At 46.3% G+C, this 13,295-nt stretch overlaps 1 protein-coding gene and 1 long non-coding RNA gene across 3 annotated transcripts in view; one reads left to right on the top strand and one right to left on the bottom strand.

The window, feature by feature from the left end:
• Positions 1-9,786, top strand: part of GHDC (GH3 domain containing) — a 76,749-nt gene extending 66,963 nt beyond the window's left edge. Inside the window, exon 9 of one of the 2 annotated variants that reach the window (XM_069751806.1) lies at positions 8,193-9,786. In XM_069751806.1, the coding sequence (XP_069607907.1) occupies positions 8,193-8,414 (222 nt within the window). In that variant the 3' untranslated portion in view covers positions 8,415-9,786. The remainder of the gene's footprint in view (positions 1-8,192) is intronic. The other variant, XM_069751805.1, reaches the window with a different exon arrangement.
• The window catches only part of LOC138664828 (uncharacterized), a 617,141-nt gene that overhangs the window by 246,956 nt on the left and 356,890 nt on the right, over positions 1-13,295 (bottom strand). The window lies entirely within an intron of this gene.

Here is a 13,295-nt window from a genome sequence, read left to right as displayed (position 1 = left end):
CCAGGATTGGGACATTACAGCAGGATGGAGACATTACTATAAAATGGGGACATTACTACAAGATGGCGCCGATTGCAAAACAGTAATACTTTATGGGACTGATTGGAAGACAAAAAAGTAAAACTGTAAAAACTGAATTAAAAAAGACCTGTACCATAACCCATATAATAAACAACATTAAAAAATGATAAATAGCATGCCAAAAATGGAAAAAATAATTATGATCAAAAAGTCATATAGAAAAATAATGGTATCACTAAAAAAGTCATCTTCTCTGGCAAACAACGCAGCCCTTCATATTCAGATTTCTTCAACGTGCAGCCCATTTACCCGGCTGAGTTTGAGAGCCCTGTGCTAAAGTATGTAGTATTAAGAGAATCCATATACAGTACTTGTACTGGAACATACCAGTTTTCCTTGTAGATATCTAACTAGTGGTGAGCCGAGTCCTAAGAAAAACACCCCCTACGGTGTTTAATTGTCTCAGAATTTCCACATAATGTGTTCAGTACTGGTGAGAAGCAGCCACATTTATTTGAACTGTTTCTTTTTGCCCAATGGCAGAAACACTACTCCATCTGTCTTAGTTTAACTGACCCCCTTCTTATTTCTCTTTTATCCGTTTTCTCTTTTTTTTGTCCTGACTTTCTGCTATGACAGTTTCTATCTTCTTCAGATTCGTTTATCTTTTATATTTTCCCTCTCCTTTGTTCACCGGATTCTTTCCCCTCTCTTCTCTGGACTCTTTTTTTTCTTCCCCTTTCTCTTTCTTCTCTTTTCTGCCTTTCCTTCAATTTGTTTACTCCTTTTTCACTGTACTGCTTGATCCTCTTTTCTTTCATCTCCTTATGTATGCCTTCCTTTTTCTGATTCTTTCTTTTATTACCTCTTATCTTGTCTGCTTTCTCTTTTTATTTTTGTTCCTTTTCACTTTTTTCCTTTCACTTTTCTCTTGTCTCCATTTGCTTTCCTTTCTTGTTGTCTTTCACTTTTCTCATCTCCTTTCTCTTTTGTTCTTCTGTTTCATTTCACTTTCTTATCCGGACTACTTTCTCTTCCTTGTTTTGTCAGCTTTCTCTATCTGCTCTTTTTTTTCTCTTTCTTCTGCTTGCTTTCACTTTCTGCTCCTGACTTTTCTCTTCTTTTTCAAAAGTCCTTTCACTTTCGTCTCCTTACTACCCTGACTAGTTTCTATTTTTTTTCCTCACTCTTCTTCTCCTTCGCCTCATTGGGGGGACACAGGACAGTGGGTGTATGCTTCTGCCGCCAGGAGGCTGACACTAAGTAAACATAAAAAAAGTTTAGCTCCTCCTCCGTCGTATACACCCTGACACTGGCTACCAGAGAATCCAGTTCTTGCTTAGTGTCTGAAGGAGGCACACCTCTGGGTCCCGGATCCTTTGGACCCTTTTTCATCTCTACATCTACATCATATGGATTGAGGGGACGACGGACCCTTTTGAGGGTCCGATCTCCCCAAACCAGCAGCGGGCAAGCACGTGCGAGTATTCTCCACGTATCCTTTCCCGCGACGTGGCATTGCACACCGGACTTGGCCCTGACCACCCTGAGGTATTTAAGACCATAGGCTGTACAGGTGCCTTTAAATGTCCGTGTGACCCCCCTGATTTCTACACCTCTGTTCTGCTGCGGTGAAAGATGGAGTGGTGGACGGTCCCTCTCCTTATTCCAGTGCAGGAAATGGAGCTAGGGTTCCTGCACCGTCATATGTTCTGCTCTCCCCCCGCTAGACTTTTTACTCCATGCTGACCCTTTTCTCTCACAGGGTTCAGCTTGCAAAAAGGGGGGAAGGGTAGGAAAGGGGGGCTCCTGATACATGCGCGGTTCTTCCGGCGCTTGTCAGCACCACAGCGGTACAGTGCGGCCGGCGCCGTGGCCTTTCCGGAGGCTTCAGGCTCCAGCCTAGCATCCCGGATGCACTTCCGGGTCAATCAGGCCCGATTTCCGTGAGGCCCCGCCCCCTCTCGGGCGTCTACTTCCGGATCCGCCCTCTCCTCGCTGGGGAAAAATCGAGGCCCCGGCTTCGGCCTACTACAGGCCGCATCAGATCATGGCGGGTCCGCACCCTGAGGACTGCTGGGGATAAAGGTGGCAAATTTGCTCAGCATTTGGTGTTCGGTTCCACACTGTACGCGTGGGGACACAGGACTGGGGTAAGTGCTTCTCCCTCCAGCCTGACAGCAGATGCATTGTGTTTTTCCCAGTCTAAAGCCCTGGGTATAGCATTTACGGATCACTATGCCTAGAAGGGTCAAATCTCACACGGTCCTATATACCGTTTGTGTAGCTTGTCGTGCTGCCTTCCCGCATGCCCAGAGCAATCGTCTCTGCGAGGCCTGCGACTCTGAACACGTTCAGGAGCTCCCCCATGTGAGTTCCCCTGCAATCTCCCCGGCGGTTACTCCTGCCCCTCTGGCGGAGTCTGGGGTGGTTCCACCGGAATGGGTCATGTCAATATCGCAATCTATGGCATCCCTAACTAAGGCAATCGAGTCCCTTCAGACCCCGGGTGGAGTCAGGGACAGCAGTTCATCTATCTTGGAGAGAGCCTCTGGTTCTCAGGAGCCTCCGGCCTGCAGGGGCCGCACTCACACTAGGCAGACGCGGGGAAAGCGAAATCTCACTGCGTCTCCCGAGCCATCGGGTGCATCTGCCTCCTGGAGTTCTGTCTCTCGCTCACCCTCCCCAGCAGAAAGCGGGGAACTCGGGTCAGACTATGATTCAGAGGGGGCCCTTAATTTAGAGTCTCCTGGGTTTCAGGAGTCAGTAGATAGCCTGATCCAGGCCGTCAATCAGACCCTGGGAATAGAAGACGAACCCGTTTTACCCTCGGATCACAAGGTTTCATTTAAGCGGGCCAAACTGTCTCATAAAGTGTTTTCCTCTCACCCCGAGTTTGAGGACCTGGTTCAGCGAAACCGGGAGCACCCGGACAGACGTTTTTTAGGGCAGAGGGCCTTGAAGGCGAGCTATCCTTTTTCTTCTGAGCTATGTAGTAAATGGGCAGAATCTCCTTCCGTAGATCCGGCGGTATCCCGCTTAGCCTCTAATACTCTGTTATCCCTTCCCAACGGCTCTTCTATTAAGGATCCCATTGATCGTCTTATAGAAAGTTTGGCTCGTTCCGTTTTTGAGGCTTCAAGTTCAGCCCTTTTTCCCTCTTTTGCGGCAACTTGGGTTGCTAAGGCCATGATGTCTTGGTCAGAAACTTTGACAAAGGCACTTCAAGAGAGGGACTTGCCAGCAGAGTTGACAGAAATGTCAAGTCAGATATCCCTTGCTGGGAGCTATTTGATTAATGCAACCCTAGATGCAGCAGACTGTGCTGCTTCTGCTGCGGCAAATGCAATTGCCATTAGAAGGGCGCTGGTTAAGAACATGGCGGGCAGACTCTACCTCCAAAAAATCTCTTACAACTCTTCCATATCAGGGGGGTCGCTTATTCGGAGAGAAGCTGGATCAGCTTATCTCTGATACCACAGGAGGGAAAAGCAATTTTCTCCCTCATCAGAGGATTAGGCAGCCTTTTCGTCGCCAGTTCCAGGCCCGTTTTAGACCCTTTCGTAGTAGTAGATGGACCCCAGCGTCCGGTTCCGCTGCGCAGGTTCGACCCAATCCGGATCGAGACAATCGGATCTCCTATAGAACCAACCCGAGGGGAAGAATGCGCTCCCAGCCACCTAGATCCAGGGGATCCAGGGCTCAAAGGTTTACAACCAAATGACTGGAGGCATCCTCGGATTGCCGCCAACAGAGTAGGCGGGCATCTACTTTTGTTTCGCCAGGCCTGGCTCCATTCAATTCACGACAAGTGGGTAGGAGAGCTCGTGTCCTCAGGGTACAAGATAGAGCTGGTTTGTCAACCTCCACGCCGGTTCTTCCCATCCCGTCTTCCCAAGTCCGAGTCCCGGTGTCAAGCCCTACTCGATTCTATAGAGTCCCTTCATCTCCGCGGGGTCATCTCTCCTGTTCCAAGGGAGGAGAGATTTCAGGGGTTCTATTCCAACCTGTTTATGGTACCCAAAAAAGACGGTTCAGTGAGGCCCATTCTAGATCTCAAACGCTTAAACAGGTTTGTCAAAATTCGTCATTTTCAGATGGAATCTCTCCGGTCAGTCACTGCGGCAATGGAAAAGGGGAGTTCTTAGCCTCAATAGATATTCAGGATGCTTACCTGCCTATTCCCATATTTCCTCCTCACCAAAGATTTCTCCGGTTTGCCATAAACAACTTACACTTCCACTTCACGGCTTTACCCTTCGGGCTGGCCTCCGCCCCCAGGGTGTTCACAAAGGTCATGTCAACTGTAGTATCCATTCTACTCTCCCGAGGCATTGTAGTTTTGCCATATTTAGACGATCTTCTCATCAAAGGGCCGACCCTTCAGGCCTGCGAGGAGAATGTCAGCATTTCTCTAGACACTCTTTCTCGTCTGGGTTGGCTAGTGAACTTAAAGAAGTCATCCCTAGTACCATCTCAGAGAATCTCCTTTCTAGGGATAATTTTCGACACCTCTCAAGCTCTGTCTATCCTGCCCCAGGACAAGGTCCTAGCCCTTCGGCGAGAGGTGAGGTACCTTCGGCAGCCGTACTTTCATACAATCCGGTGCGGCATGAGGGTCTTAGGAAGGATGGTTGCAACAATAGAAGCAGTGCCATTTGCACAGCTTCATCTTTGACCTCTCCAGCATGCACTCTTGGCAGCATGGGACAAGAGTCCACTCTCCCTCAACCTCAGGTTCTGGTTGTCCCCCCAGGTCAGGCAGAATCTTTCATGGTGGTTAAACAGTCCGTCCCTACTAAAGGGGAAACCCTTTCCACCAACCAATTGTCTAGTGGTTACAATGTATGCCAGTCTCCTAGGTTGAGGAGCAGTGTTTTTTCATCACACTGCTCAGGGGCACTGGTCTTCCCGGGAGTCAGAGCTTCCGATCAATCTCTTGGAGATTCAGGCAGTTCGGCTGGCTTTGCAGTATTTCCATCATCTTCTGGCGGGTCGCCCTATCCAGATTCAATCACAATGCCACAGCCGTGGCATACATAAATCATCAAGGGGGGCACCCGCAGCAAGGCAGCCATGCAGGAAGTAAAGCAAATTCTGAACTGGGCCGAAAAGAATCACTCGGTGATTTCGGCAGTCCACATTCCAGGCGAGGAGAACTTGGCGGCGGACTTCCTCAGTCGGCAGGGCCTAGCGTCCAGGGAATGGTCTCTCCATCCCAAGGTTTTTCAGCAAATATGACTTCAATGGGGGACTCCGGACGTGGATCTAATGGCATCCGGGAGGAATGCCAAGGTTCCCAGATTTGTCGCCCAGTACCGAGATCCACAGGCAATCGCTGTGGATGCACTAGTTCTGACTTGGAACCAGTTTCATCTCTCATATCTGTTTCCCCCTCTGGCACTGCTCTTGAAAGAAAATCAAGTCAGAGAGAGTGCCAGCTATTCTGGTCGCCCCGGATTGGCCGCGACGGTCGTGGTACGCGGACCTAGTACAGCTTCTCACCAGAGTCCCATGGCGGCTCCCCGACCGTCCAGATCTTCTATCTCAAGGGCCGATTTACCACCAGAACTCAGGGGTCCTGTGTTTGACAGCCTGGCCGTTGAATCTTGGGTTTTAACTCAGGCCAGTTTTTCCCGAGAGGTGGCTGATACCATGATCAGTGCACGAAAAACCGTTTCGGCTCGATTTATTATCACACTTGGAAGGTTTTTCTTTCATGGTGCAGAGGGCGCGGATTGCCTCCTCTGCGTTTTCCCGTTCCAAATATTCTTGCCTTTCTCCAGGCAGGCCTAGATTCAGGGCTGGCTCCAAGTACTCTTAAAAGGTAGGTTTCAGCCTTGTCGGTCCTTTTTCAGCACAGGATTGCTTCTAACCTACAGGTAAGGACCTTTTTTCAGGGAGTCACTCATAAGGTCCCTCCTTAGGTCCCTCCTTATAAAGCTTCTTTGGAAGCTTGGGACCTTAATTTGGTCTTAAGGGCTTTACAGGAGGTTCCCTTCGAACCTCTTCAGGATATTTCTTTAACTTTCCTTTATTGGAAAGTCGTATTCTTAGTGGCCATAACTTCCATAAGGCAGGTATCAGAGCTGGCAGCCCTTTCCTGTCGTGCTCCTTTTTTACGGTTCCATCAGGATAAGGTGGTGCTCAGACCAGCGCCCTCCTTTTTGCCGAAGGTTGTTTCCTCGTTCCACATTAATGAGGATATGGTTCTTCACTCTTTTTGTCCGGCACCAAAGCACCGTGTGGAAAAAGCCCTCCATACGTTGGACCTAGTGAGAGCGCTGAGGAGGTACATTTCTCGAACAGCCCCTTTTCGACAGACGGATGCTCTGTTTGTCCTCCCAGAGGGTCGCAGGAAGGGATTCGCGGCCTCGAAATTTACCTTGGCCAGGTGGATACGTTCAGCTATTCAGGAAGCCTACCGCGCCAAGGGCACGATGGTTCTGGCTGGAATCAAAGCCCACACCACTAGAGCAGTGGGGGCTTCCTGGGCAATTCGGCACCAGGCCTCAGCAGAACAGGTTTGCAGAGCTGCGACCTGGTCTAGTTTGCATACCTTTGCCAAACATTATAATGTCCACTCCCAGATCTCTGCAGATGCATGTCTGGGTAGAAGGACTCTTCAGGCGGCGGTAACGCACTTATAACAACAGCTGCCTGGATATTTATAACCGGTGGGTTAATTCCCCACCTAGGGACTGCTTTAGGACATCTCACAGTCCTGTGTCCCCCAATGAGGCGAAGGAGAAATAGGGATTTTTGTGTTACTCACCGTAAAATCCTTTTCTCTGAGACGCTCATTGGGGGACACAGCTCCCTCCCTGGTAGCCTGATGGCTGCTTTTGTTGTGTCTGAATTTATCAGTCAGTAGGTCTTTTCTAGACATGAGTTTTCTATATTTATGCTGTTATATTATTTCTCGTTCTCCTACTGCTTTTGCACCAAACTGGATTCTCTAGTAGCCAGTGTCAGGGTGTATACGACGGAGGAGGAGCTAAACTTTTTTTATGTTTACTTGGTGTCAGCCTCCTGGCGGCAGAAGCATACACCCACAGTCCTGTGTCCCCCAATGAGCGTCTCGGAGAAAAGGATTTTACGGAGTAACACAAAAATCCCTATTTTTGAGCTTTTCTCCATTTCCTCTTGACTTATTTTTCCTTATTCTTCACTGAAATTTTAAGTCAAGACATGAAGAAGTTCTGAACAGAAGAGAAAAGATTAACAGTGCATGTTAAATGTTGACGTACTGTAATTTTAAAGTGCCATTTACAAAAAAAAGTTCATTAAGGCTACTTTCACACTAGCGTTTTCTGCAATCCGTCACAATGCGTAGTTTTGCAGAAAAAACGCATCCTGCAAAAGTGCTTGCAGGATGCGTTTTTTCCCCATAGACTTGTATTGACGACTCATTTGCGACGGATTGCCACACGTCGCATCCGTCGAGCGACGGATGCGTCGTGCTTCTGCGGACCGTGGGGAGCAAAAAACGCTACATGTAACGTTTTTTGCTCCTGACGGACCGCTTTTTCCGACCGCGCATGCGCGGCCGGAACTCCGCCCCCACCTCCCCACACCTTACAATGGGGCAACGGATGCGCCGGAGAAATGCATCCGCTGCCTCCATTGTGCAATGCGCTAAACGCTAGCGTCGGAATCTCTCCCCGACGCATTGCGACGGGGAGATTCCGACGCTAGTGTGAAAGAAGCCTTAGTTGTTCTTTAAAAAAAACAACCATGCAAAAACTAGCCCAGTACCGCTGCCATAAACCAAGTGCACAGAAAATACTTTAATTGTTTTAACTATCATAACTTATTTACAGCTTGAAACCAAGAAAAGAGGGATACAATGAGAATGGTTATGAGTTCAGCAGCAAGGTAACTCCTAGGAAAATTCAGGGGTGGAGTAGTAAATCTGAGACTGTATGACGGACATACAGGACTTTACCAAAATAATAAAATGTATTTTTCAGTAAATCAGTGAGATTCTCATACAAGGAACAAGATTTTGGGGTAAAAGAAGATTCTTCCAATATCTATAAGAATTGGACAAAATCCTCTGACTTCTTTCTCTTCTAACTGTAAAAACAAGAGAAGCCATTATAAGTGTTTTCTTTTACGTTTCTTTAGTGTTATTTTTTGTATTTTACTTGTATTTATTCTCCCCACAGTTGGATCAAACCCTTCAGGAACATTTCCCAGTATACAAATCCTTCCGCTTTAAAGGCAGCATTGGACCAGTTCGTGTGCATCTGACGACTCCCAAATCATTCCTCAGGGTTTTGGAGCTGGCATCCAAACTTTCTGGTTTCTCCTTAGATTGTGTTCAACCTCCACGTACAGTGAAATCCAAAGAAATGGCTGAACTGTTATGGAAACAAGTTCTATCATGATTTACTGCTATTAGAAAAAAATACAAAAGAACTATTAAAACATTGGCCACAATACAGGAAAATATACTTGTGCACTATATGAACATTTGAAATGTTTTCTACTGTTCATCCAGGTCGTTGGAGGTAATCTACCCGCCGTTCAAAATGATACTATTGAACGATTATCTTGTGTATACGGATTTTTTTTACAATGAATACCAGGGGACAAAAAGTAGTAGTATATAAACGTATTGCTAATACATACATACTGTATATACTTGTGTATAAGCCGAGGCACCTAATTTTACCACGAAAAACTGGGAAAACTTATTGACTTGAGTATAAGCCGGGTATGCATTGTCCCCTAATCCCCATCCTGATATGCATGGCTCCTCATCCCCATTTTTGTATGCATGGCTCCTTATTCCCATTTTTATATGCATGACTCATTATTCCCAACCTTGTATGCATGGCTCCTTATTTCAATCCTTGTCTGCATGGCTCCTTATTTCCATTTTTGTCCGCATGGCTCCTTATTCCCATTTTTGTCTGCATGGCTCCTTATCCCCATCCTTGTATGCATGGCTCCTTATCCCCATCCTTGTATGCATTGCTCCCTGTTCACATCCTTGTCTGCAAGACTCCTTATTCCCTTCCTTGTCTGCATGGCTCCTTGTTCCCATCCTTGTCTGCATGGCTCCTTATTCCCATCCTTGTCTGCATGGCTCCTTATTCCCATCCTTGCCTGAATGGCTCCTTATTACCATCCTTGCATGCATGGTCCCCATGAGAAAAGCATTAAAAAAATCCTACTTACCTTCCCTGCCCTCCCTCTCGTTCTGGTGCCAGCAGCTCCTGCGGTTGGGCAATCACGTGTCCCCGCTCCTTAAGGGAATGAGTATTCACCTCTCGCCAAGCCTATGCGAGTGGAGAGAGGTGAATATTCATTACCTCAATGAGCGGGCCCCCATGCTAGCTCGACCCTTGTGCACCTTTTTCTATCACACTTTTTCCTTCCACTCCACTTTCCATTAATATGCTTGGCTGCAGCACTCTGTGAACAGCCAGCTTCTTTAGCAATGATCTTTTGTGGCTTACCCTTCTTGTGGAGTGTGTCAGTGACTGCCTTCTGGACATCCCCATGATTGTGGAGCCTACTGAAACAGACTAAGGGACCTTTTTAAATGCTTAGGAAGCCTTTGCAGGTGTTTTTTGTTAATTATTCTAATTTACTGAGTTAATGACTTTTGGGTTTTCATTGACTGTAAGCCATAAGCATCAACATTAACAGAACTAAACAAGTGAAATAGATCACTCTCTGTAATGACTCCATATAATGAGTTTCACTTTTTGTATTGAAGAACTGATATAAATTAACTTTTTGACGATATTCTAATTTTGTGAGAAGCATCTGTCTGTCTGTATATATATATGTATATATATATATATATATATATATATATATATATACACACACACACATAATACTCTGCTCAAAAAATAAAGGGAACACTTAAACAACAGAATATAACTCCAAGTAAATCAAACTTCTGTGAAATCAAACTGTCCGCTTGGGAAGCAACACTGTTTGACAATCAATTTCACATGCTGTTATGCAAATGGAATAGACAACAGATGGAAATTATTGGCAATTATCAAGACACACTCAATAAAGGAGTGGTTCTGCAGGTGAGGACCACAGACCACATCTCACTACCAATGCTTTCTGGCTGATGTTTTGGTCACTTTTGAATGTTGATTGTGCTTTCACACTCATGGTAGCATGAGACGGACTCTACAACCCACACAAGTGGCTCAGGTAGTGCAGCTCATCCAGGATGGCACATCGATGCGAGCTGTGGCAAGAAGGTTTACTGTGTCTGTCAGCATAGTGTCCAGAGGCTGGATGCGCTATCAGGAGACAGGCCAGTACACCAGGAGACGTGGAGGGGGCTGTAAGAGGGCAATAATCCAGCAGCAGGACCGCTACCTGAGCCTTTGTGCAAGGAAGAACAGGAGGAGCACTGCCAGAGCTCTACAAAATGACCTCCAGCAGGCCACAAATGTGCATGTGTCTGCACAAACGGTTAGAAACCAACTCCATGAGGATGGTCTGAGTGCCCGATGTCCACAGATGGGGGTTGTACTCACAGCCCAACACCGTGCAGGATGCTTGGCATTTGCCACAGAACACCAGGATTGGCAAATTCGCCACTGGCACCCTGTGCTCTACACAGATGAAAGCAGGTTCACACTGAGCACGTGACAGACGTGACAGATTCTGGAGACGCCGTGGAGAGTGATCTGCCTGCAACATCCTTCAGCATGACCGGTTTGGCAGTGGGTCAGTAATGGTGTAGGGTGGTATTTCCATGAAGGGCTGCACAGCCCTCCATGTGCTCACCAGAGGTAGCCTGACTGCCATTAGGTACCAAGATGAGATCCTCAGGCCACTTGTGAGACGGTATACTGGTGCAGTTGGCCCTGGGTTCATCCTAATGCAGAACAATGCCAGACCTCATGTGGCTGGAGTGTGTCACCAGTTCCTGAAAGATAAAGGCATTGAAGCTATGGACTGGCCCGCCCGTTCCCCAGACCTGAATCCGATTGAACACATCTGGGACATCATGTCTCGCACCATCCACCAACGTCACGTTGTACCACAGACTGTTCTGGAGTTGGCAGATGCTTTAGTCCAGGTCTGGGAGGAGATCCCTCAGGAGACCATCTGCTTCCTCATCAGGAGCATGCCCAGGCGTTGTAGGGAGATCATACAGTCTCGTGGAGGCCACACACATTACTGAGCATCATTTCCTTGTCTTGAGGCATTTCCACTGAAGTTGGATCAGCCTGTAACTTCATTTTGCACTTTGATTATGAGCATCATTCCAACTCCAGACCTCCGTGGGATATTAGTTGTGATTTACATTGATCATTTTTGAGTTTCATTGTTCTCAACACATTCCACTATGTAATGAATAAAGATTTACAACTGGAATATTTCATTCAGTGATATCTAGGATGTGGGATTTTAGTGTTCCCTTTATTTTTTTGAGCAGTGTATGTATACATAAATATATAATATACAGTATAATATGCTCTCAAATCGTGATTGTAAACAGCACAAAAGGTTCTAATAAAATTGCATTGCTGTTATTTTTACAGAAAGAACGTCTAAAATAACAAGTTTCAACTGTAAAATCCTCACAGTTGAAAATGTATCACAACAATAAAGTTCTTTGGAAAAAGAAAATGTATCACAAAACCTTGGCAATTTACTGTAAAGCTAAGGCTACACTGAAATTGCAACATTGGATGTAATGATAATGCCATGCTGAACCTGCGACAGTCGCAAGTGTTTCCAAACACGTTGGAATTTCTGGAAGTTACGACTTTTCTGCAGCTTGGCTGTTTTTGGGTTTTTTATTATTTTTTACAGCAAAATCACAGCTCCAAATTGGTCGTGTAGCAGCAAGTTGCACAGAGAATCTGTTGCGTGACATATGAAGCCCCAGTTTAAATGTAGTTTATTGCGGACTACGCAACACATAATTGCACCCTTACAATGGCATCATACACTGCTTCTGTAATTTAGGGTATATTCATGTAAGTTATCTTGTATGCTGCTTTCTAGCTCTATTTTTGTAAAAGTATGTATATTTCTTTCCTACACGTGTATGTTTTTCCTATACATTCCTGTGTTGCTGCTGCGTGTGGCTGAAGACCAACCTCACAATGGTGGTGAGTGAGATCACAAGATTGCAGGTAACGCAGTGTTACCATCAACGTGTGTGCACACTCATCTCTGCTGGTGAGCGTGGCTGTCGACATGTGCGGCAGCTGCATCATGGGTCCCTACTGATTTTTGTCCAATTTTCTGCAATTAGACTAATATTAATCTAAATTGGAGTGTGACCTATTAGGTCGGAGTCACACTGCAGCGAAATAAGGCCGAGCCTCGCAGGTTAACACCAAGCTCTGGCACCGGCACTCCGGAGCGGAGCGTGCGGCTCTATGTATTGCTATGCGGCGGCACGCTCCGCTTTGGAGTGCCGGTGCCAGAGCTTGGATTTAACCTGCGAGACTCGGCCATATCTCGCTGTGTGTGATCCTGGCCTAATTCTGAGTTATTTCATCTTTACGCTTTATACCTTTTAAATATACATTTCTAGACTTCTTGATGGTAACTTGTCAAAATGTGAAAGTCTTAAATGGCATGCTTATGAGAATAATTGTTTATTTTTGGCCTCATTTTCTACATTGACTAGAGCAGTGATTTTCAACCTTTTTTGAGCCGCGGCACACTTTTTATACTTAAAAAATCCCGAGGCACACCACCAACCAAAATGGCACAAAATGGTGCGTCCAGGTTTGAGATGAAAGTCTGCAGTCATTCTATGTGACTGCAGGCTTCTGAATTCTCACAGCGCAAGCACTGCACACTTTCAGGATTCTCCCTTGCCGGTGGCCAGAGTGGACGGTCATGACAGCACAAGTATGTGATTTGGATACTTCTGGCCACATTCTAACTAGACGTGTCCGGCCTCAGTCAATTCATTTTCATTGAATGAGGCCACAAATGTCTAGTCAGCACGTGACCGCATGTATGTAAATCACCAACATCAGAGAATTATGATAGCAGTGCGCACTGTGAGAATTCAGAAGTCTGCAGCCACATAGTATGACTGCAGACTCATCACAACCTTGGACATCCCCTTTAATGTTCCTAACAAAAATGAGAATTAGTATCACAAAAAAAACACATTTACATCCAGGTACCTGATAGATGACGTTGTTTGTGGAGTCGCCTCTTTCTTTTCATCTTCACCTTGTCCAGATGCCATGATGACTCTTCTCATCCACCGGCAGAGCTCGTTTCTGCAGACTTCCATCTTCTCCTGT

The sequence above is a fragment of the Ranitomeya imitator genome, chromosome 2 (genome assembly GCF_032444005.1).
Source record: "Ranitomeya imitator isolate aRanImi1 chromosome 2, aRanImi1.pri, whole genome shotgun sequence".
Taxonomy (NCBI): domain Eukaryota; kingdom Metazoa; phylum Chordata; class Amphibia; order Anura; family Dendrobatidae; genus Ranitomeya; species Ranitomeya imitator.
This window is presented reverse-complemented; position numbering and strand designations above follow the sequence as displayed.